Here is a 26,666-nt window from a genome sequence, read left to right as displayed (position 1 = left end):
TTCTAGGAAAAGTCTAAGTTGATTGGCTTTAATTAACCCTGAAAATTAAGATAACTTTTAGATTTCAACGAGTAAGTCAATCATTTACTCAATCGACTCCATTTCTTCCTACAATTTGCAACACCTAACGATAAGAAGAGTTGCTATTCATGGTAATGGTAACAATAAGAGAGTTTAAAAGCAACTGGATAAAGTTCAAAACGATGCGCAGAGATACCTGCAAGTGACTTGCAACATTTTCCCTAGTAAGTCCGACCACACTCATCAACTCAAGGATTTTCTTCGGCACAGCTTCTGTAGGGAGAGAAAGCATACGTAGTAGTGAGACAATAAGTAAATGGAGATTCCAGTGGTAGTATCACATGAAATCGCCTGTTATCATTAAATCACATGTTTTCCATCTCCACATAAGGGTCGATGACAGTCAAAATCCAATCACAACTATGCACAAAATAGAGTCAATGCATAAATTCAACAGAATTGTTGAAATAAATCTATTAAAAATGAAATTGTAATATTTATTTACCCAACATTGTGAGGTGCCAAAACTAGCTGATTTTTTGTTGCACCACTCAGCTTATCAGTCAAAACACTTGCCTAGCTATTCAAGTATTCAGTCTTTTCATTTTTGTCAAGTTTGGATGCATATGGCATTACTGGAAGGGTTTGTGGATCCACAAATCTGAACTTATCCCTAATGAACAGATTAGGGATAAGTTAACTAATAGAATACTAATAAGTTAATTAGTAAAACGTAAGAACAGTGTAATAAATATTAATAAGTAAGAGAATTATTCGATATAAGGATCAACGTCAACATCATTTTCCAAGACATAACGATGTGCTTGATGCAATGGACTATGCACCAGAGCAGTGTAACCGCTGATGAAGTGATACATTGTTTGCGGTAAAGTAAGTTTGCTAACTAGTGGAAGCACGCCAAAAGCATCACATGCCAAGAGGATGACATTCTTAGGGTGCGGACCAACACACGGTATCTTCGCATTAGGAATATACTCAATTGGATATGAAGCTCGAGTGTTCTATGCAACATCAACAATTCCATTGAACCAGATTCCCTTTCACACAATACCAATTCACTCAAGAAGTTTGTTTCATCTTGTTAATCACCTGTAATAGAGTTATCAGAGTAGTCTACTTCCCTAGTGTGTTCATCGAAAATGATGTTTTCCAACACTGCAAGAAATTTGCAAACATTAGGACAAAAAAATATGAATGGTTCCAGTTCAAAGTGCATGTCGAGTTTGATAGGGCACTTGCCGGTTCCAAATTTGATGGCATTCCAAATGTCAGGTTCCTTCTCCTTTGTTAGGCCGATACATTTTGCATAGCAACCTCCTTCAATGTTTGAAATACCATTTTCACTCCAGCAATGCTCATCATCGCCAATAAGAAGCCTGTTGTGGTCTGTAGATAGAGTAGTTTTCCCTGTTCCTAAAACAACAAAGCAAAAGTCATAAGAACAAAGAAGTCATATGGCGAAAACACTGCAGTGTAACATAATTCTACACATTTAAACATGGAATGCTTCTAGTTAAGTTGCAAAGGGCAGTATAGTAACCATGCAATGGGCAGGTGATGCGCCAGAATCTCGTCCGACCAACACTTACCTGATAGTCCAAAGAAGAGGGCAACATCACCATCTTTGCCCATATTGTTGCTAGAGTGCAGGGAGAGAATGTTTCTTTTAGGCATTAGATAGTGCATCACACCGAACAAACCCTTCTTCATCTCCCCGGCATACTGTGTGCCAAGGATGACCATTTCTTTCCAATCAAGATTAAGATAAATGCTGGTGGAGGTAGTCATGTAGTGTGTGTATCGATTACATGGAAACTGGCCAACATTGTAAATTGTGAAGTCCGGAGTACTGAAATCCTCCAGTTCTTCAGGCATAGTACGGATGCACCTGCGATCCTTCCAATTATTTCATGCAAAAGAGAGTTTTTCTTCTTCTAGTTTACATGTTTTGGATATTTGAATCCTTTAAATATGCAGAATTATGCCAAGTGCAGAAGTTGATCTACGAATTGTATTTACATATGAAATTTAACAGTCATTTGGGTTCATAGAAGCCAATACTCTTGCATGGATGATTAGATATTTCAACTTATTTGGGTATCTTTTTTCCCTAGACCAGAAAATTAAGGAAACTTTATTTACATCTAAAATTCTAGCATTTCCAACCTACTTGATTATAAATTGTTAATGAAGCCTAAATAACTAAATAAAGCATTTTGAAAAGCAAAAAAAAAAAAAAGAACTCTTCACAAACAGTAGACTTATACAAGCATTTGATACAATCAGAGAATTTATAGTGTAAAACAATTGTAATAAACAAAAGAGTATAAAGTCGGAATTCAACATATCTAAATTAAATACCTAAAATAGAATGATCTTACCAGGTAAATCTTTCTCTAGAAGCTTCCACTCAAGATGTATCCTTTTTGCCCAATTTTTTGAAGGTTGTCAATAAAAAGAGATTAGGAAATTATCATCATTCGTTGCCACATCCCTGCCCTACTTCCAGGCTATACTTCTGTATCAATCTCATCTCCATTATTTATGCAATCGATCATATAACACCGACCGTGGTGGGTAGGTTCAGATAACCATATCAATGGAAATTATCATCCCTAAGAGTGATGGCACTTACCTTAATTTCCCGACAAGACGGAACACCATCGAGATGCTCTGGGATGCTAAAATAGTGATCCAAGTGTTCTTTAACAGTATCAAATTTCTTAAATGATTTATACTTCACATCGATCTCATCTTCAACAATGATCTTCTTGTTCTTTTTTAGCTCTTCGGCAACAGGAGGATTCTTCAACCTAGGTTCAGGTGCTTCAAGGATTCTTGTTCTCAAGAATTGTTTCCTTTTAGGTTTAAAAAAAATTGATCCGGCGGTGGCCCACCAGTATCCGGCAAGGAATCTGGATGTTTCCCCCTTTTTTTATTATTGAGAAAGAGATATTTGTTTGGAGATTAAATATTGACCTGATGGATTGGAGCTGGAGCTTCTGGCGCTCCTCCTCTGAGATGGTGGTGAAGGAAGCGTTGCCCTGCTGCGCGCCGTCCTTGATGGGGGTGGTTGGCGCCGACCTCTCAAAGTGCGCTGCCTTCACTAGCGGCGCGCTGTCGTCGTGGCAGATCCCGTTCTCCGGTTTCTCCCTCCCGTGCGTCTGGATCTTCGGCAGCCCATTGGAGAACGCCGCCACTCACCAGGAAATGAGAAGGAGCACAACGTCGCATGAGGAGAGGGAAAGATAAATGGCTTAGGTTTGGGAACGTGAAAACACGACGCCGAAAAGAAAACAGCGAGGGAAAGGAAAACAGCGAAGGGGGGAAATGACCAAATTCAATTACAACGATTTTTTCAAAACTGTTGTCGTAGCTGCTAAAAGCACGGATAAAGACAACGGTTTATAAAACCGTTGTAAGAAGTGTTGTCGTTTTAAAAAAAAGTTGCTCAATGACAACAGTTTTGCTAAAACCGTTGTCTTTTATATTTAATGGGGAGTTCAAAGACAACGGTTTTGGCAGAAACCGTTGTCTTTGAGCAAATACACAACACTTTCTCTTAAAACTGTTATCGTAGGGGTGTTGTCGTTTGCAGTTTTTGTTGTAGTGAGTGCTAGTTGGAGATTGTTAGTTAGAGCCCTAGAACCAATCATTTGATGATTGTATTATGGACTTATTGTATCATATTCTTATATATAAATAAAGGCATTTGTTTTGGTTATTATACTTACTTGTATTGGTGCCAAATAAACTAAGTATAATAGCGTCCTTGAGTAGAAGGTTCTCACCTATATCAATCGGTTAGTTGAACCGATAATGAGATGATATAGGGAACACTACTCTTAATCATTCCTAGTCGAGTATTAATATTCAGGGACAATGTTAATGCAATAAGACTAGCATGTAGGTTAACTCGATGACTTGATCTCACAAGTCATGGATATAGAGATATCAAGTTGACACATGGGTATGCATTGGAGAATGTATACTGAATGACCCGTCATGAGAAAGTATCATGGATCGTTATATGAGTGTCATATACTTTCTCATGTGGCTATTAGTATAAATACTACTAGTCCTTGGACCTGAAGTCACCATGGATCCCTACATAAGGAGTTATGTACTTTGGTTTCGTCAAACGTCACCCGTAACTGAGTGGACTATAAAGGCGATTACTGGGTATGTAATGAATTATGCAGAGGGATGTGAGTGATGTGGATGGGATCTATCCCTCCTATATGACGGGAGCAACATCGATATTCTTGATAGAGTGAGACCACGAAGTGCATGGCCATGCCCAAATGAGTCAATATGAGATATTGAGCTCATTTGATTTAGTGAGTCTACTTGGAGTTCAAGATTTAGTTTGATCAGAGGATGACACGGTTTATGCCTCACATTGATCAATCTAGATGTCTTGGATAGAAGAACACTTGTCATATATTGTGAGGAGTCACAATTAGTAGTCACAAGGTGATGTTGGATCTCAACATTCTTGTAACTTGGGTAGTAATAATGTGTTGCTAGATACCGCTCATTACTTATGCTCCTAAATGGGTTTAGGGGCATTGCCAACGTTACAAGAACCTATAGGGTCACACACTAAGGACAATTAGATGGAGATTAGGTTCATATGATGAACCAAGAGGATTAGATTCATGTGATGAATCAAATTGGATTAAGAGTAATCATAATTGGGCTAATTGAGTTAGACTCAAGTTGATTCATGTGTTCAATGAGTCTAATTTAGATTATGACTCATTGAATCAATTTAATTAAATGAATTAGATTCATTATATTAAATTGGCTTGAATTAAATGGTTGGCTTAGATCAACCATGAGATAGATTAAGTCAAGTTTGACTTGACATGAGAGGAAGATGAAGAGTCAAGTTTGACTTGACTTTATGCCACCTCATTGGTGAGTTGGCATTGAGTGGGCCAATGATGATGCTCCACATCATCATGGTTGCTTAAGTGGGATACCACCTCATGGGAGTTACCAAGAGTTGTGACTCTTGGCATTCCATGGAGGTTACAACACCTCTTAATGTGGTCGGCCACATGAATTGCATGAATGAGTTTCATTTTGCAAGTGTAACTCTCATCTTCTTCCTCAAGCTCTCCTCAAGCTCTCCCTCTCCTTTCTTGGCCGAACACCATAGGTGCTAGCACACCTTTGTTTGGTCCCCTCCACCTAATTTTGTTCGTGTGGATACTTCTAGAGGGTTGTCTACTTTGACAATCTTGAGATCCAGCAAACCGTTGGACTAGCTGGATAGCGAAGGGCATCGCATCGAGGGTAACGCTCTTATCTAGTGTAGATCTAGACTTTAGAAACTTGTACTCATATTTTGTTTTATTTTTCCTCGCACGGATCCGGTGGCTGGGGGTTGGGGGTTTCCGCGACGTGAAAAAGCGTTTTTCGCGGCCTGAAAAATCCAACATTATGTAATCAGTATAAAAAGAAACAACCTCAAATGGTCCTGCTCAATACACTCATAGTGTACTTATGTAATTTTATAGTCACAATAAACTAATACCAAATTACACTACGACCATTCCAATGGTTTGTCCCTATCCATCTTGGTCGTGACCTACTATTTATAATTTATAAGGAACTGATAACATGATCTTCTGTGTCACACCAAACACCATGTTATCTACAATATAAATTAAATGGATAATTGCATTTAACATAAATACAGACATTTGACCAATGTGATTCTTACTTCAAAATAAATATTTATACAAAAGCTAGACTTTTAGTATACATCCCAACACTCCTTAGTCCTCGAGTGAAGATGTGCTATCGTTTCGTCTTCTTCAAGCTATAGGTTCGTCAGCTGGTTGCGGAGTAAGTCTCATCTCGCGAGCTTGGCCTCGGACGTCCCTTCGTATAGCTCAAGGAACTTCTCCCAAAGCTCCTTTGTTGAGTTGTAGGTGCCGATCCAGTTTACTTCTTAGGACACTCAACAGATGGAATTCTACTTTACAGTTTGCCACGTAGTCGGCCTGGTCTTTCTTTGTCCACTGGTATTCTTCCTTACCTTCGGGTGCTACAAAACTGAACTTTATTATTAAAAGTAATTCAAAGTCGGTTTTAAAGAATACCTACATTCGCTTTTTCCAGCTAGTGAACTCCCCCTCGAACTTCGGTGGGTATATGCTCGATCTGGCCATCGTCTTTGCTTTGATTGACGATTAGTCCTCCTAAAACGTCTTGGCGCTGATACCACTTGTTGGGGCCGTTGGACTGGCTAGAAGGGGGGTTGAATAGTCCTGCACAAAATCAAATAAAAAAAATACCCTTCTCGGACTTAAATGAACACTTGCATAAACAAAATTAGAATAAACAAAAAATAGAGGCTCGAGGGATTTACTTGGTTACAACCGGGAAGGTTGTTAATCCAAGGAAGTGAAGTGCACTAAATACTCCTTCAGGCGGAGAAGCCTCTTACAGCAGTGAAAGCATAGAAAGATGAAGCTAAACTAACAAAGGGAAGCGCACAAGTGTTGTAAATGAAATTGCTTGTCGTTATTAGCTTCTTGGACCAAGGCTATATTTATAGCCTTGGTCGGGGCACCTGGAAGGGTTCTAGGAACTTGGATGGGGAAAAAACTTTATCCCCTCTGTAACAGATCGTGGTCAAACGCGATCTAGATAGAATCGGGTTTCGGGCGCCCGGATCACTCCGGGCGCCCGGACTGGTTCGAGCGCCCGGAATCGCTCCGGGCACCCAAAATCGCGCCAAGCACCCAGACTGGTCGGGGCGCCTGGATTGGGTCCGAGAACCCAGAGCCTTAAAGTCAACATAGTTGACTTTTTCCAGTCTAGGCCCTCTGCTCTAATTTTGCTCGCCTCGGTCCAAATATTCTATTCCGACTCCACTCACTTGTGTGATCTCGCCCATTCGGAATAGGGCTCACCCGAACCCAATTTTCAACCTTCTCGAGCAACCTTCCACTCCGACATCTCACCCCTCAGAAATGATGTGCGCCTCCTTCTTGTCCGCCCGCGTACTCTTCTACAGCACCTCATCCCTCAGATGCACCGAGCCCGTCAGCTCTGTCACGCCCCCAGAGGAGTCCTTACAGACAAAATTTCGGCAACATCTCCCCTGTACCGGTGACAATATGAAGCAATATATATACACAAACAACATAATAACATATTCATCAGCTCACACGGCTAGAACACACATAACCACACAGTTTATATAATACAGCCTTCTCGTCTGGAACTAAACAACAATACCCACGTAGTTTAAAACACTGACAGCCCACACGGTTGAACTGAAAACACTGTGGAATAATGGAAAGAAAATTCATAAATGCAAAGTCCACAAAACATCACAGATACAAAGTCCACAAAACAAGTATCAAAATATAGTTAGTTCTTATAGCACCAAATCCAACGAATATGAAATGCAAGTAAAGAGAAACTAAACCAAAATCATTCCTCGGATATGACACAGGATTGGCAGGTAGCATCTCTCCAAGCATCCATGACTCATCTACCTGCTACTTGGCGAAAGAAAAATCATTTTGTGGGGTGGTGAGTACTGGGACTCAGCGAGTAAAAGAAAAATAGTGTATGAACATAATATCCAAATAAAGAGTGCCAACAGTATACAGTCTCATAAGGGAAATAACAGATACTAAAATAAAATCACAATAAATGTTCGTACTTGTAACCATATCGAAGGTTAGATAATAGAAGGTCAGAAGTGGTACTAATCTGCTACAATATTGCTCATAACTACAGAGATAGTAAGCAAGGTATATACAAATTTCTAATAAATAAACCAATGTCTAAACATCTACAATGAGTGTATATCTCCACATAAGTAGGCATATCATCATAAGTGAACAACAACAGTAAGCGATGACATCATAAGTATACCACAACAACATAAGTAAGCAATAATAGAATATGTAAACAACAGCAGCCAAAGCAAGTATAATAACAACAACGTATGCATGGATGGTCACTCCCGCCCACCCCTCTACATCATGACCCCTATATGGTCGAGAGGCCGGGCCAGTGACAGACTGTACACCACTCCAGCTACCACTCTCTCGAGTGGCCGAGGGGACAGTTGCATAGTAGCTAACTAGCTATGTCTACAACGGGGGTCCCTGCTGATCGCAACTCCAGCTACCACTACAAATGAGTGGATGAGTGCGGCCCAACAGGACAAGCGGAATCTGCTCTAGCTACCACTCTCTCGAGTGGCTGAGCATGCGACCCTTGTTAACGACTCTCTCGATCGCAAGGGAGAATTTGTCGTTAACATGTATGCAATGATATGATGCGCAACATACAATAGTCATCATATAAATGTAAACAGGAATCAGGTATGCTACATGAAGCCAGCATGCTCAATACAGTACATAAATAAACAACAATAAAAAAAAAAATATGGTATCTAGTATCTGCTACGTATCATGGATATCAATGAGAGACTGTATAGATATGGAGATTGTTAGAGTGTATACTAAAAGCCTAGCTTTTTGTAAACATTTTATTTAGAAATAAAGAATCACATTGGTCAAATGTCTACATTTATATGCTAAGTGTAATTGTTCAATTAATTTATATTGTAGATAACATGGTGTGTGGTGTCACACACAGAAGATCATGTTATCAATTCCTTATAAATTATAAACAGTAGCTCATGACTAAGATGTAAAGGAACAAACCATTAGAATAGTCGTAGTGTAATTTGGTATTAGTTTATCTGGACTATATACACTAGTAAACTCTGAGTGTCTTGAACAGAACCATTTAAGGTAAGTTCTTTTTATACTGACTGAATAAAAGAACAAGACCATTGTTATTATGGAAGTGTGTGCTCTTAATCCTGATATAATAACAAGCACATATATCTAGTATTTATTTCTTTGACTTATCAATAGGTGAGATTTAGTTCGATAAATCAAGAGGCCCGATAAGTTAGGAAATGATATTATTTATAGTGTGTGTTGTTGATTATAGAAGGAAACTATGTCCTAGTAATCTAGGTTGATAATGTCCCCAAGAGGAGCTCATAAGGATTGTCATATAAACCCTGCAGGTGGACTTAGTCCAACATGATGATAAGGTTGAGTGGTACTACTCTTGGAGCTATATATTAATTGAGTTGTCAATAACTCATTTAATTAGTGGGCATTCTACATCTTAAACACAGGGAGATTAACACACTCATGATAAGAAGGAGCCCATATAGTAATATGGGATTGGTGCGGTAGTTCAATAATAATTCTTTAGTGGTATGAGTTATTATTGATGAATTCGGGTTGTGTGTTCGAGGCGAACACGGGAAACTCAAGTTCATCGGGAGACCAAAATCAATTCCTCCTCTTGTTCCCTGTCGTAGCCTCTTATTTATAAAGTGTTATACCCACCCATACCCACCTTCTTACCCACCTTAAGGTGGTTAGCCAAGCCTAGCTTGGAGCCTAAGCTAGGGTCGACCAAACTAAGGTGAGTTGGTTTCATTAGGTGGTCGGCCCTAGATTGAACCCAAGCTTTGGTGGCTGGCCACAATAAAATAAAAGGGATTTTATTTTTTAAAATCTTTCTTATTTGGAAGCCATGGTTTTAAAAGAGAGCTTAAAATTTAAATCTTTCCTTTTATAGCTTTCTATAAAAGATTAAGAGAAAGGTTTGATATCTTTCCTTATTTGTAGTTAAAATGAAGATTTTAATTTTTGATAAAACTTTCCTTTTTTGTAACTATTCTCATGATTTAAAAGACAGTTTTAAAATTAAATTTTTTCCTTTTATAGTTTCTGCAAATGATTAAGAAAAGATTTGATATCTTTCCTTATTGTAGATTGAAAGGAAGATTTTAATTTTAGATAAAACTTTCCTTTTTGTAAATCATCCACATGTTTTAATAGAGAGATTTTAATTTATAAAAGTTTCCTTTTATGACCAACCATGAAAGGAATTTTTAAAAGAGAAATTTTTATTTAAAAATTTCTGGAAACAAATTAGAAAGTTTTAATTTTATGTTTAAAACTTTCCTTCCTTGGGGAATTAGATATGGCCGACCATATTAATAGAGAAAAGGATTTTTAATTAGTTAAAATTTCCTTTTTGATGACAAGGAAAATAAGGAAGTTTTTATTAAAACTTTCCTTATTTGCTAAGACCAAGGAATATAAAAGAGAGGGTAGAGGTGCCTCACCTCAAGAATAATACATCTAGTATTCCTCTCTTCTCTTCCTTGTGGTGGCTGACCCTCATCTTCTTCCTCTCCTCCTTTTCTTCTTCATTGGTGGCCGGCGGCATCAACTCTCAAGGAGCTTGTTGGTGTCCGGATTTTGCTTGGAGAAGAAGTAGAGAAAGGAAGCTTTGTTTCTCTGCATCCCTTGGAGCTTGGGTGGTGGCCGAACCTCATCTTCTCTTGGAGTTCTTGTGATGGCCGAAACTTGCTTGGAGAAGAAGGAAGCTTGGGTGAATTCTCATCTTGGTAGATCGTCGCTCACACGACGTCCGAGATAAGAAGAGGAATACGATAGAAGATCATGAGGTCTATAAGCTATAAAAAGTATAACTAGTTATTAGTTTCCACATCATAACTAGTTCATTCTTTTATTTAGATCTTGAAATACCAAACACAAGAAGCATATGATTCTAGGTTTTGAGTTTGTGATTTGAGTTTGTGTTTTTTATTTATTTTTTCGAACTTGTGATTCGATTGTTCTTTTTAATTAAACCTAGGGTTACTATAAGGAAATTAAATATTAAATTTCGTTGAAAGGCTTTGTTTAGGAAGTGGTGGATGCTCCCATACCCAAGAAGGCCTAGTGCCTCGCCATGTTTAATCTGGAAGCCGATCTCTAAAATTAATATTTAATTGAATTTGTAACATGGGTGGATTTGGATCAATAATGTTAAGCATCGTTTGCGATCCAAGTCTAAACCTCTAATAACAGATAAGTTAAATTTGGAATCAATAATGATAAGTTCCGTTTGCGATTCCAAGTTTAATTTCTAAAGAACACAATAGATTGTTATTCTCGTTCATCGCTTTCTGATAATGCTCGGTGAAAATGCTCGGTGATCAGGGCGCTGCTAACTAGTTCTTCTGTAGTTTGCGGTCTATTAATTCCGCCAGCCACATTCAGTGTTATCTCGGGTCGGAGCATCTTCAACGTCAGTCTAACCCTTTCTCTTTCTGTGCTGACTAACTCTTGGCAGAGGCATGCAAGACGATTGAAGCGCTTTACTGCTTCGTTTACCGATAAGTCACCTTGCCGGAACTCGGTGAATTCGTCGTAATGTCGGTTCGTCACTTGCATATGGAAGAATTCTTCAAAGAACTCTATCTCAAAGTCCGTCTAGTTCATCAGGTTAATCTGTCTCTTAGACTTAACTCTTTCCCACCACATTCTTGCATCTCCGGAAAAATAGAATGACACACATTTGATCTTTTCCTGTACAGGCCAATCCAGCAATTCCACAATACTTTCCACTGTCTTGAACCAGGCTTGAGCGTCCCATGGCTCACAAGTACCTGAGAAGTTCTCCAGCTTCAGCCTTAACCACTGTATCAAATAAGTTTCCTGTCGGACCACTTAGGCAGGGGCTACCGGTGGTACTGGTGCAGCTAGTGGTATGACGGGCGCTGCATTCTGATTTGCTGGTGGGGTGACAGTGTTCCCTTGCTGATTGATCAGGGTAGTGATTACTTGTTGTTGTTCCGTGATCTGACGCTGGAGATCGGTGACTACCTGGGTCAGATCTAGTGGGGTCACTGTCTCATCAGCCCGGTTACCACGTCTTCTAGCCATATCTATTTTCACAAATAACAATGAGGCTAGCATAAGTCTAGAGTCATCCCTACTTATAATCGTACACATTAAACATTGCTTATCATACATGAAGAAAATCCATATATATCAGTCATACCTAGGTTTATGGATACTAAAACATTTCCTATTATACATAGAGTAAGTACAGAAAGTCTTACTTGGAGCGGCAGGATGGGGGCTTCATGTGTGTGTAGCGGAAAGGCTAACCCGGCTCTGATACCAACCTGTAACGCCCGTCCCTCCTGCTAGTAGGGTGCGGGGTTACGTACTTAACCATTTCTATTTCTATTTGCGGAAGCATGTATGCATATTAAAATTTCTTTTAAAAGTAAAAACACATAAGAATATCTCGAGGTCATACGGACAATAACATAACACACTAGTCCATGTTAACATAACCAAATAACTTAAGCAGGTCTTCATTTGCCTTAGCCGAGCCACCACCACACACATCTCCTTGCCTCTCCAGCAACTCCCTTAGGTCATCCATTCTTTGCCCTTATCTGTGGTACAAGGAAAGTAAGCTTATAGCACACAGCCTTAGTAAGATCCTTTCCTACTCACAAAATCCATATATCAATGCATAAACACATAAGCATACAACCATAAAATATGATCATCTAACATCATAAGGGCATAGCATGTTATATCATATATCATAAGGAACATCATGCTAAATCATATCATAAATCCAAATGTCATAGGAGCATAGCATGTCATATCGTAAATCATATCATATCAGTTCTTAAATAACATCATGCAGTATCATATCATTAATCATCATGTCCTATAAATCATAAATCATATCATGCAAGATGTCTTTTAAAACATGGGGCATGTCATATGCAAGATGGTTTAAAACATAGCATATATTACTTGAACATAATATCATCATGAGGGCCCGGCTTGTACCACATACATACATAAATGCGCGCAATCCCTAGGACAGGGTAGCTAGCCCCGAACCTACTAGGGATCTAGGTCCGTTCCTAGTCCGTCGACCTAGGGGCGTACTAAGGAGCCCATCCCTTTACTAGACCCGTTCATAGTCCGTCGGCCTACGGGCGCTTATGGAGCCCACCCTTGGTACAAGCCATACAAAGTAAAATATCATATCATGGTTCATATCATAACATAACACATCTTATCTTATCATATCATGAGGAGTAAAGCATGCATATTTGGGCACAAAGCACATGCATGGATCACAAACATACATAATGATCATGTCATTTTTCACATCATAAAACATGTATATTTGGGCACACAGTACATCCATGGATCATAAGCATACATAATGAACATGTCATTTATCATATCATAAAACATGCATATTTGGGCACACAGCACATGCATGGATCATAAGCATACATAATGAACATGTCATTTATCATATCATAAAACATGCATAATCGGGCACAAAGCACATGCATGAATCATAAGCATACATAATGAACATATCATCTATCATATCATAGAACATGCATAATTGGGCACGAGGCACATCATAAAAGACACAATCATGCATAGCATCAGTAAATAACATTTCCTAATACATAATACATCATGTGAATCATATCTAAGCTTTTAAACTCATAATGGCCAAACCACTCATAAGAAGAAAACCAAGCTATAGGCAACATGCAAGTGTGAACTCCTAGCTAAATTCATATTATATTATCAAGAGGTACATGAGCATGCTAGGTTCACTTTTTAGCTTCTTTAAAACCCTAATTTTGGTCTTGGCCGAAACATACATAAAGGGAAACTAGATTTTAAATCAACATATAAGCATAATCACCTAGCTAAATTCATATCATATTATTGAGAGAAACATGAGCAAGCTAGGTTAACTTTTAGCTTCTTTAAAACCCTAGTTTTTGGTCTTGGCCGAAACATGCATGAAGGGAAACTAGATTTTAAATCAACATATAAGCATAATCACCTAGCTAAATTCATATCATATTATTGAGAGATACATGAGCATGCTAGGTTAACTTTTAGCTTCTTTAAAACCCTAGTTTTTGGTCTTGGCTGAAACATACATGAAGGGAAAGCTAACTTTAAAACAACATAAAAACATGAACACCTAACTACATTCATATCACATTATCAAGAGATGCATGAGCATGTTAGGTTAAATTTCTAGCTTCTCTTAGCCCTAGTTTTGTTCTTGGCCGAAACATATATGAAGAGAAAGCTAATTTTAAAACAACATAAAAGCATGAGCATCTAACTACATTCATATCACATTATCTAGAGATACATGAACATGTTAGGTTAAATTTCTAGCTTCTCTAAGCCCTAGTTTTGTTCTTGGCCGAAACATATATGAAGGGAAAGCTAACTTTAAAACAACATAAAAGCATGAACACCTAACTACATTCATATCACATTATCTAGAGATACATGAGCATGTTAGGTTAAATTTCTAGCTTCTCTAAGCCCTAGTTTTGTTCTTGGCCGAAACATATATGAAGGGAAAGCTAACTTTAACAACTTTCAAGCATAAGAAAAACCAACTCAATCCCTTAACATAGCATACATATCATAAGGATGTAGTAAACATGGTTAGTTTAGGTCTTAAGCTTCCCCTAGATCCTTCATCTATACATGGCCGAAAGTTCCAACTTGTTACCATAGGTTTTAAGCATTCTACTCCTTTGTAAAAACAAAAACAACTTGTACCACAGGTGAGGGGATACTTACATCCTTTCGCTTGTGGTTTTTCTTAAGGAAGAATACTCTAGGTGAAGAGGAAGAAGAGAGCTTCTTCTTCTAGTACTCCCTTTGATTTCTCTTGCTTGGGGAGGGGTAGACCTTGAAGGCTCCTTCTTGTAAATTAGTTTTCTTGGAAAGGAACCTTAGCTTAGCTTTTGGAAATGAGGAGGGGGAGAGCTTTTGGTTTCGGTGAAGAATGAAGAAGGAGAAGGAAGGAGGAAGAAGAAAGAAAAAGATTAATCACTTGTCTTTCCTTCTTTTCATCCTTTTTATTTCCTTTGTAATGAACATACCTTCATTCATCCCCCTTAGCCCTCCTATTTACTTCTCTCTTTTAATTCCCACGCAAATAGAGAGAAGAAGGGAAGCAAGCAACTTGTCTTTTGCTTGCTTCTTCTCTTAACCAAGAGGAAGAGAAAGTAAGCTATTTGGTTTTCTCTTGTTCCTTTATTTAATCATCCTCTCACCTTTAACTAATATTTCTATTCTTTTCTATTTACATATCATTCATGTCTCTAGTGGTTATCATACTCCAATTTAACTCTATCATTTGTGGGAGGTTCAAGGTTCAATCCTTGACCACACCTCTTTTTATTTTGGTTTTTATTTATCCCTTTTTCTCTTTCTTTCTTTTATTCTTCTATTTTAAGGAAAAATACTCCTAGTTATAGCTTAGCATTTTTTGTGGGCGTTACAGTACCCCGTACCTCATAGAAAGTTCATCCTCGAACCTAAAATAGCTACATCAGGTGGCATTGGACTTCCTGCTGAGTTCATCGGCCACTTTGTTCGCCTTTCCCGAATGATTAAAGATCTCGCAGTCATAGTCCTTGACTAGCTCGAGCCATCTACGTTGTCTCATATTCAGATCCTTTTGAGTTAAAAAATATTTCAGACTCTGGTGGTCGGTATAAATCCTACACCGGACTCCATATAAATAATGTCTCCACATTTTAAGAGCAAAGACTACGACTGCTATCTCTAGGTCGTGAGTAGGGTAGTTCTTCTCGTGCTCTTTGAGTTGTCTAGAGGCATATGCAACGACCTTGCCGTCTTGCATGAGTACAGCTCCGAGCCCTAATTTGGAAGCGTCGCTGTACATGTCGAAGTCTTTGTTACTTTTCGGAAGAGTAAGGATTGGAGCACTGGTCAGTCTCCTTTTTAATTCCGTGAAACTCTTCTCGCATTCATCCGTCCATTCATACTTTTTATTCTTTTTGGTGAGAGCCGTCATAGGGGCTACAATTTTTGAGAAGTCTTCTACAAACTTTCGGTAGTAGCCTGCTAGTCCGAGAGAACTTCTGATTTCACTGACATTCCTTGGTCTGTTCCAGTTACTTACAGCTTCGATCTTGTTTGGATCTACCATTACTCCGTCCTTGGAGATGACATGTCCCAAGAATGATATTCGATCGAGCCAAAACTCGCATTTGGAGAACTTTGCGTATAGTTGTTTTTCTCGAAGAATCTATAGTACGGTGTTCAGGTGTTCAGCGTGCTCTTCCGGGGTTCTCGAATAGATGAGAATATCGTCAATGAAGACAATTACGAATTTGTCAAGATACGCCGTAAACACCTGGTTCATCAAATCCATAAATACAGTAGGAGCATTGGTCACTCCGAAGGGCATAACTATGAACTCATAGTGTCCGTATCTTGTTCGAAATGTCGTCTTTAGTATATCATCCTGTTTCACTTTCACTTGATGATAGCCGGACCTCAGATCAATTTTAGAGAAAATGGTTGCTCCCCTTAATTGATCGAACAGGTCGTCGATCCGCGGAAGAGGGTACCGGTTCTTGATTGGCACATTATTCAGCGCTCGGTAGTCTATACACATCCGCATAGACCCATCCTTCTTTTTCACAAACAGTACTGGAGCTCCCCATGGTGAGTGACTCGGGCGGATAAGTCCCTTGTCGAGTAACTCTAGTAGCTGTCCCTGAAGTTCCTTTAACTCAGCCGGCGCCATACGTAAGGTGCTTTAGAGATCGGTTTAGTACCAGGAATCAGTTCAATCTCAAATTCTATATCTCTATCGGGGGCTAACCCTGGTAGCTCATCGGGGAACACTTCTGGATAGTTGCACACTACTCTGACATTTTTCAGTTTCTGGTCCTCGGCCTGACTTGTATAGATCACTTGTTCTAGAAACCCAGTACATCCCTTATTTAACATCTTTTGGGTTTTAATGGCTGAAAAAATTCTCCCAGTTTCTTTCCTTGGTTCTCCAACGAATTCGAACATTGGTTCTGCTTCGGGTCGGAAGACCAATTTTCTTTGACGACACTCGATTGAAGCGTCGTACTTGCTCAGAAAATCCATGCCCAATATACTGTCACAATCTTGCATGTCAAGCACTATCAGATCACAATAGAGTTCTCTGTCTGCGATTCTGATGGGTGCGGCTCGCAGCATATGAGTAGATAGCATTACTTCTCCCAACGGTAGGGTTGTCAAAAATTTGCTATTTAAAGCTTGTGATGGTATCCCTAACTTTTCCATGAAGGGTAGAGACAAACGAATGTGTTGCTCCAGTATCAAATAACACATTAGCATGTTGACTAAAAATAGGTAGCTGACCTGTAACCACGGAAGAGGCACTCGTCACATCGTCCTTGGTAAGCGAGAAAACCCTGGCGTTCGTCGCGGTTGGCGGGGCTTCCAATCTCCCTTGACTAATTGGAGTCCCTTCAATGGCAGCTTGCATATAGTGTAGCTGTGGGGGAACACTTTTGTTCTGGTCATGCTACTGAAATGGAGTCCGGGACTGGGTGGAGCAGTCTCTGGCCAGATGTCCTTCCCGTCCGCAATTATAACATTTTCTCGTACCCTTGCGACATACTCCGGAATGCTGCTTTCCACAGATGGTACACTGAAGGTGCTTAGGTTGCTTATTTGCTGGACCTCCTTTGGCGTTGTCCCATTGTTTCCTTTTTCCATTAGAGTTTCCTTTCCAGCTGGGTTTGGTACTCTAAGATTTCAGCCCTTGCGTCTGTGCCTGATTCTTATTCTCGTTCATCGCTTTCTGATAATGCTTGGTGATCAGGGCGCTACTAACTAGTTCTTCTATAGTCTGCGGTCTATTAATTCCGCCAGCCACATTCAGTGCTATCTCGGGTCGGAGCATCTTCAACATCAGTCTAACCCTTTCTCTTTCTGTGCTGACTAACTCTGGGCAGAGACGTGCAAGACGATTGAAGCACTTTACTGCTTCGTTTACCAATAAGTCACCTTGCCGAAACTCGGTGAATTCGTCGTAATGCCGGTTCGTCACTTGCATATGGAAGAATTCTTCAAAGAACTCTATCTCAAAGTCCGTCCAGTTCATCAGGTTAATCTGTCTCTTAGCCTTAACTCTTTCCCACCACATTCTTGCGTCTCCGGAAAAACAGAATGACACACATTTGATCTTTTCCTGTACAGGCCAGTCCAGCAATTCCACAATACTTTCCACTGTCTTGAACCAGGCTTGAGCGTCCCATGGCTCACAAGTACCCGAGAAGTTCTCCGGCTTCAGCCTTAGCCACTGTATCAAATAAGTTTCCTGTCGAACCACTGAGGCAGGGGCTACCGGTGGTACTGGTGCAGCTAGTGGTATGACGGGCGCTGCATTCTGATTTGCTGGTGGGGTGACAGTGTTCCCTTGCTGATTCATCAGGGCAGTGATTACTTGTTGTTGTTCCGTCATCAGACGCTGGAGATCGGTGACTACCTGGGTCAGATCTGGTGGGGTCACTGTCTCATCAGCCCGGTTACCACGTCTTCTAGCCATATCTATTTTCACAAATAACAATGAGGCTAGCATAAGTCTAGAGTCATCCCTACTTATATTCGTACACATTAAACATTGCTTATCATACATGAAGAAAATCCATATCAGTCATACCTAGGTTTATGGATACTAAAACATTTCCTATTATACATAGAGTAAGTACAGAAAGTCTTACTTGGAGCGGCAGGATGGAGGCTTGATGTGTGTGTAGCGGAAAGGCTAACCCGACTCTAATACCAACCTGTAACACCCGTCCCTCCTGCTAGTAGGGTGCGGGGTTACGTACTTAACCATTTCTATTTCTATTTGTGGAAGCATATATGCATATTAAAATTTCTTTTAAAAGTAAAAACACATAAGAATATCTCGAGGTCATACGTACAATAACATAACACACTAGTCCATGTTAACATAACCAAATAACTTAAGCAGGTCTTCATTTGCCTTAGCGGAGCCACCACCACACACATCTCCTTGCCTCTCCTGCAGCTCCCTTAGGTCATCCATTCTTTGCCCTTATCTGTGGTACAAGGAAAGTAAGCTATAAGCACACAGGCTTAGTAAGATCCTTTCCTACTCACAAAATCCATATATCAATGCATAAACACATAAGCATACAACCATAAAATATGATCATCTAACATCATAAGGGCATAACATGTTATATCATAAATCATAAGGAACATCATGCTAAATCATACCATAAATCCAAATGTCATAGGAGCATAGCATGTCATAACATAAATCATATTATATCAGTTCTTAAATAACATCATGTTGTATTATATCATCAATCATCATGTCCTATAAATCATAAATCGTATCATGCAAGATGTCTTTTAAAACGTGGGTCATGTCATATGCAAGATGGTTTAAAACATAGCATATAGTACTTGAACATAATATCATCATGAGGGCCCGGCTTGTACCACATACATACATAAATGCGCGCAATCCCTAGGACAGGGTAGCTAGCCCCGAACCTACTAGGGATCTAGGTTCGTTCATAGTCCGTCGACCTAGGGGCGTACTAAGGAGCCCATCCCTTTACTAGACCCGTTCATAGTCCGTCAGCCTACGGGCGCTTATGGAGCCCACCCTTGGTACAAGCCATACAAAGTAAAATATCATATCATGGTTCATATCATAACATAACACATCTTATCTTATCATATCATGAGGAGTAAAGCATGCATATTTGGCCACATAGCACATGCATGGATCACAAACATACATAATGATCATGTCATTTATCACATCATAAAACATGCATATTTGGGCACACAGCACATGCATGGATCATAAGCATACATAATGAACATGTCATTTATCATATCATAAAACATGCATATTTGGGCACACAACACATGCATGGATCATAAGCATACATAATGAACATGTCATTTATCATATCATAAAATATGCATAATTGGGCACAAAGCACATGCATGGATCATAAGCAGACATAATGAACATATCATCTATCATATCATAAAACATGCATAATTGGGCACGAGGCACATCATAAAAGACACAATCATGCATAGCATCAGTAAATAACATTTCGTAATACAAAACACATCATGTGAAGCATATCTAAGCTTTTAAACTCATAATAGCCGAACCACTCATAAGAAGAAAACCAAGCTATAGGCAACATGCAAGTGTAAACTCCTAGCTAAATTCATATCATATTATCAAGAGGTACATGAGCATGCTAGGTTCACTTTTTAGCTTCTTTAAAACCCTAATTTTGGTCTTGGCCAAAACATACATGAAGGGAAACTAGATTTTAAATCAACATATAAGCATAATCACCTAGCTAAATTCATATCATATTATTGAGAGATACATGAGAATGCTAGGTTAACTTTTAGCTTCTTTAAAACCCTACTTTTGTCTTGGCCGAAACATGCATGAAGGGAAACTAGATTTTAAATCAACATATAAGCATAATCACCTAGCTAAATTCATATCATATTATTGAGAGATACATGAGCATGCTAGGTTAACTTTTAGCTTCTTTAAAACCCTAGTTTTTGGTCTTGGCCGAAACATACATGAAGGGAAAGCTAACTTTAAAACAACATAAAAACATGAACACCTAACTACATTCATATCACATTATCAAGAGATGCATGAGCATGTTAGGTTAAATTTCTAGCTTCTCTAAGCCCTAGTTTTGTTCTTGGCCGAAACATATAAGAAGAGAAAGCTAACTTTAAAACAACATAAAAGCATGAACACCTAACTACATTCATATCACATTATCTAGATCTACATGAGCATGTTAGGTTAAATTTCTAGCTTCTCTAAGCCCTAGTTTTGTTCTTGGCCGAAACATATATGAAGGGAAAGCTAACTTTAAAACAACATAAAAGCATGAACACCTAACTACATTCATATCACATTATCTAGAGATACATGAGCATGTTAGGTTAAATTTCTAGCTTCTCTAAGCCCTAGTGTTGTTCTTGGCCGAAACATATATGAAGGGAAAGCTAACTTTAATAACTTTCAAGCATAATAAAAACCAACTCAATCCCTTAACATAGCATACATATCATAAGGATGTAGTAAACATGGTTAGTTTAGGTCTTAAGCTTCCCCTAGATCCTTCATCTATACTTGGCTGAAAGTTCCAACTTGTTACCATAGGTTTTAAGCATTCTACTCCTTTGTAAAAACAAAAGCTTAACTTGTACCACAGGTGAGGGGATACTTACATCCTTTCGCTTGTGATTTTTCTTAAGGAAGAATACTCTAGGTGAAGAGGAAGAAGAGAGCTTCTTCTTCTAGTACTCCCTTTGATTTATCTTGCTTGGGGAGGGGTAGACCTTGAAGGCTCCTTCTTGTAAATTAGTTTTCTTGGAGAGGAACCTTAGCTTATCTTTTGGAAATGAGGAGGGGGAGAGCTTTTGGTTTCGGTGAAGAATGAAGAAGGAGAAGGAAGGAGGAAGAAGAAAGAAAAAGATTAATCACTTGTCTTTCCTTCTTTTCATCCTTTTTATTTCCTTTGTAATGAACATACCTTCATTCATCCCCCTTAGCCCTCCTATTTACTTCTCTCTTTTAATTCCCACGCAAATAGAGAGAAGAAGGGAAGCAAGCAACTTGTCTTTTGCTTGCTTCTTCTCTTAACCAAGAGGAAGAGAAAGTAAGCTACTTGGTTTTCTCTTGTTCCTTTATTTAATCATCCTCTCACCTTTAACTAATATTTCTATTCTTTTCTATTTACATATCATTCATGTCTCTAGTGGTTATCATACTCCAATTTAACTCTATCATTTGTGGGAGGTTCAAGGTTCAATCCTTGACCACACCTCTTTTTATTTTGGTTTTTATTTATCCCTTTATCTCTTTCTTTCTTTTATTCTTCTATTTTAAGGAAAAATACTCCTAGGTATAGCTTAGCATTTTTTGTGGGCGTTACAAGAACGGTGGGGAGGCTCGGTGAAAGGTGCTCAAAGTGGATCAAACGCGGTTGGCATGTGATCGTATGCGACAACAGAGGTCGTACATTGCTCGCGGAGGGAATCTCGGAAGACCTCTGCGATTTTTCTCCGAAGACGACAGCAGGGGAATCCAGCGGAGACAATGAGTGGCAGGACCAGACATCCTACGGAGGGAAAAGACCATGTTCTTCTTCCACAGTGGCGACTCATAGTGATCCCGTAGTCGGCATTCAGGGAAGGCGACGGACGTGGCCAAAGTCGAGTCAACGGCGACTGTTGTTGTGTCCTCCGTACTTCTCCAGCAACGAGGGGGCGAAACTGCTGGAACCCGCGACAATCGGCAGGCACGCGTGCGTAAAGAAGAGACGACAGAAAGCTGTGGTCGTTGCCGCTTAAGGTTGCTGGGAAAGGAGGAGGATGGATGTTGCGTCAGCATCGACCAGTTTCATGGGTGGAGGAGCGACGCCAGTGGTCGGGCCGCAGGCATCGTCGAGCTCGCGGCGGTGCGGCGATGAGCTGAAGAGGCTATATTGTCACACTCGCGATGGAGGAGGAAAGAACTAGCAACTCTAGGGTTTCCAGATCTCCGGTACTCCTCCGACTAGTGGCATGGACTGAGTAACGACTAGTGACGGCCGCCGGAGGCATCGTGGAAGGGAATGCACACATGGCGGCGGATCAATCGCGGCGCGTGGTTGCAACGAACGTAAAGAAAACCAAGTTAGGTATTTTAATTAAAACCTAGGTTAATGTTTCTAATCAACTCCTCAGTTAATTAGGGTATTTTTAAATAGGCCTCCCTTTTAACCCCTTAAAATCTAACATAACTCATTTAAATTCCTGAAAAATTCCAGTAAATTTATAAAATTAACATGAACTTATTTTCGGATAAATTATCCGACCAATATATTTATTTTCCTTATAATAATTCAATATTATTAAATTCTAAGTTTTAACATCCTTATTTAAATTTTGGGTATATTACAGGCTCTCTTCCGTGCCGTCCTTCTCGCTAGCTATGTCTTTTGCTTGACTTCTTGTGCTCCTAAGCTCCTGCACACTTAGACACAAGGTTAAAACATCACAGGACCTATCTTAAATTATTTGATCATATCAAAATAACCTTGGGATTTCAACACATATAAGCCAGTAGGCAAGTGTTGTGGGTGCAATTGACCTAGGTCTAATCGGGTACGATTATGGCTTTGATGTTTGTGACAAAGAGTTTAAGTTAGGTTTCATATTGGTTTGATATGTGTGTTTGAGTCATGCAAGACTTGGTAAACCACATATGAGAAGCTTGCTGCAACCAAGCTTGGGAATCTCATCTTAGGGTTAGGGTCCTTGAGATTGGTGAAGGATGATGTGGAAGGCATTTGTGGGACCACTAGAATAGGTGCAATGGAGTAGAGCTGAGGGAAGCTGACTTCAAGGCAACGCAAAGGATGCATGGAGAGGAGTTGCGGGCTCAAGTTCATCTGAGGAACGAAGGCTGAGGAAGAGGCTTTTAAAGGGCAACTCCAGAGAGGATGAGGGTTGAGTAACCGAGAACAGTCAACTGATGGAATTAGCAGTCGACTGCTGAGCCGACTGCTCAGTCGACTGTCGAGCTGACTTCTAAGTCGACTGTCGAGCCGACTGCTCAATCGATTGCTGAGCCAACTGCTCAGTCGACTGTTGAGCCAACTGCTCAGTCAACTGCCCAGCCAATTGCTCAATTGACAGCCTAGTCTACTTGGAGTGAATAAAAGTATTCTTCTCACTCAGTCAGCAGCGACTAGTCCACTGATATCTTTACTAGTTGACTGGTAAGTAGCCATTGGCGATCGTTGGTAGAAACCCTGATTTTGCCAAGTAGCTATTAGCTGTATCCAACGGTAGTATCATTCGACTGATGTTATCACTTGATTGGTTTGTATGAATTGAGTTGATTGATGATTAACTCTTTCCACTCTATTTATAGAGAGCTTGGGGCATTGAAGGAAATTACTATTTTGATCATATACTCCTAGTCTTTATCTCCAAGCTTCCAAAGCCTTTACTCTTCTTCCTACACCTAATTCCCAATTTTGTAAAGAAGAAGACTTTCCTTGTGGGAGGTTTTGCTCCACCGAGAAGGAGCTCATTTAGTCAGAGATTGCTGAGGACTAATCCACTGAAGGATTGAAGGTTTGTCAACCTCAAAGACAAGCCATGGAGTAGGAGCAGGTAATCTTTGAACAACATTACATCAATTTTGTTAGCATTTGTATTCTTATTTAGTTTCATTAGTTCATTAAGCACTGACAAGTTGTAGGAGCAAGAATTCGAAGAATGCGTATTCATCCCCCTTTTAGCCGGCCATCGATCTCTAACAAGTGGTATTAGAGTGAGGACATCCTACAATGGCCTAATAACTGAGAATAACACTTTCAACAAATGGCCAGTTCAAGCTTTCATCAACCCAAATTCGAAGGATAATTCTCTTGGTGGAAAAAGAGAATGGAGGTATTTTTTAAAATCAATTTCGATATTATACTAATCATGAAAAATAGTTTTGAGATACCTAGGGATCAAAATAATGAGATAATCGAGAAAATAAGATGGAGTAAGAAGCAAAGGGAAGAACATTTGGCAAACTTAAGGGCAATGCATCATTACTAAATGTTCTTCTCCAAAAAGAAGTAACAAGGATTGGAAACTATACAAGTACCAAGGATTTGTGGGAAAAGCCAATAGAGCTTCATGAAGGCACATCAGAAGCAAAGTTAGCAAAAAGAAATCTTCTCTGAACTCAACTCAACAACGTCAAACTTGAAAAAGGAGAAAAGATAACCACACTTCATTCTAAAATTAAGAAAATTTTTAATTGACTAACAAGTGTAGGTGAGAAACTCTTCAACCGTGATATAATGATGAAAGTCATCAATGCTTTCCCAAGAAGAACAACTTAGAACTCAATTGTAGACTCATTCCATATTTCAAAGGATCTAAAGAAGTGCTCTCAAGATGAATTCTTCTCAACAATCGAGTTTCATGAAACTAGAGTTGAAGGGTTAGAAGGAGAACCCCATAGATCAAGGGAAGTATCCTTCATAGCAAACAATGAGAAGGGTAAGAAGAGGAAGTTTCTATCCCCACCATCTTTCGATTCTGAGGAGTCAAGCACCTTAATAAATAGTGATATCAAGAGGAGTATTTAGTAAGAAAAATGAGAAAAGTATTTAAGAATTTTTCTACTAACTATTGGAACCCCGTGGTAGTTTTGAAGTGATCAACCAGGTTAAGTTAGGTCATGTTATGTTTTGATCCTTGTGTCTAAGTGTGCAAGAGCTTAGGAACACAAGAAGCTGAGTGGAAGACGCAACTAGAGAGAAGGATGGCACAGGAAGGGAGCCGACGAGCTCGGTGCATCCGAGGGACGAAGTACTGCGGAAGAGTACATCGGTGGATGAGAAAGACGTGTGTGACGTTCAAGGGACGAGAAGCCAGAGTAGAAGCTTGCTCGAGGAGAAGGCCAGAAAATGGGTCCGGGTGAGCCCTATTCTGAATGCTCGCGATCACCCAGGCGATCAGAGCAACAGAAGAGAGAAAGGAGGCTGGAATTGCTGCTGGAGGCGCCTTCAAAGTGAATTGAAGGTGCCTCCGCACCTTCACTATGGAAGGTGCCTTCCATGGCTGGAAGGTTTCTTCGATGAACAGTACGAAGGTGCCTTCGACCAGGCTAATCTTACCGTTGTCAAGGGATAAAGCTTTATCCTTTGGCGCCTCGCTAGAGGTGCCTTCTAGCTTCTTAGAGACGCCTTCCACCCATGGATAGAGTTTCCCAAGAGCTATAAAAAGGCCCCTAGAACTAGAAAATAGACAACAACTTTAGTATCAACTCTTGTTTTAATTTCCTAGCAACTGTCTGAGCGTTTAATGATTGTAAGAGGCTTCTCTACCTACACGAAGGACATCTTTTAGAGTTTTTCATTTCCTTTGGATTAACAACCACCTAGGTTGTAACCAAGTAAATAGTATGTCTTGTCTCTTTAGTTGTTAATTTAAGTTATTATTATTGTTGCTTTTAATTTAAGTTGAAAGAATAGGAAAGGTATTATTTTCTTTTTCAAGTTATTCACATCTCCCTCTTACCGACCTCCAATGGTCCTAACAAGTGGTATCAGAGCCAGACTGCCTCAGAAGGACTAACCACCGACTGAAGCAACAAGACGATGGCCGGTGCAAGTATCCACCCACCAAAATTTGAGGGAGGCTTCGCGCAATGGAAACGTCTGATGGAGGTATTCTTTAAAACGGATTTTGAAATTTTGTTAATGATGAAATATGATTTTGCTATTGTGAAAGACAAAGAAGAATATCAGTGAACGAAGAAGGAGCAAGCCGACTTCGTGGCGAATGGTAAAACAGAATTCCATCTGCTCAGCATCCTTCCGCCCCAAGAAGTAAATCGAATCGATAGATACGGCTCCACTAAAGAGATCTGGGAGAAGTTCCTAGAACTCTACGAAGGTACTTCTGAAGCAAAATTAGCAAGGAAAGACATCCTCTGAACCCAACTGATAAACTTACGAATGCACAATGGAGAAAAAGTAGCGTAAGTCCAAGCACGGATCAAAGAGCTCATCACTCAGCTCAATCTCAGAGAAACGGTAACGAATTAAGATTTAATTTGGTACGCGATCAACGCCTTCCTGAGAACTCCAGAGTGGTCTTCCTTAGTAGATGCATACTACATCTCTAAGGACTTCGAGGTAAGTACACTAGCGAATTTATTTTCTAACTTTGAACTTCACAAAACTCAATGTGCAAATTCTAAAGAAATCAACAATTCAAACAATGATGTTGCCTTGAAAGCCA

At 39.6% G+C, this 26,666-nt stretch overlaps 1 protein-coding gene across 1 annotated transcript; it reads right to left on the bottom strand.

Annotated features, from left to right (window-relative positions):
* Positions 1–791: 791 nt before the first annotated feature.
* On the bottom strand, positions 792–1,917 carry LOC121999302 (phosphoenolpyruvate carboxykinase (ATP)-like). The gene is made up of 4 exons (XM_042554001.1): positions 1,632–1,917; positions 1,282–1,455; positions 1,132–1,197; positions 792–1,045 (listed from the first exon to the last, which is right to left on the bottom strand). The coding sequence occupies exons 1-4, from the start codon at positions 1,915–1,917 to the stop codon at positions 792–794; spliced, it is 780 nt and encodes a 259-aa protein (XP_042409935.1).
* Between the last annotated feature and the right edge of the window lie 24,749 nt (positions 1,918–26,666).

This window comes from Zingiber officinale, chromosome 7A (assembly GCF_018446385.1).
Source record: "Zingiber officinale cultivar Zhangliang chromosome 7A, Zo_v1.1, whole genome shotgun sequence".
Lineage (NCBI taxonomy): Eukaryota > Viridiplantae > Streptophyta > Magnoliopsida > Zingiberales > Zingiberaceae > Zingiber > Zingiber officinale.
This window is presented reverse-complemented; position numbering and strand designations above follow the sequence as displayed.

What these genes read in the sequence shown, in the direction of transcription:
- LOC121999302 (XM_042554001.1), bottom strand. Translation starts at nt 1,917, where the DNA reads ATGCCTGAAGAACTGGAGGATTTCAGTACTCCGGACTTCACAATTTAC. An exon ending in CCTCTTCTTTGGACTATCAG is followed by an intron (nt 1,456 to 1,631) that starts GTAAGTGTTGGT and finishes TTGTTGTTTTAG; the next exon opens with GAACAGGGAAAACTACTCTA. An exon ending in TGCCATCAAATTTGGAACCG is followed by an intron (nt 1,198 to 1,281) that starts GCAAGTGCCCTA and finishes AATTTCTTGCAG; the next exon opens with TGTTGGAAAACATCATTTTC.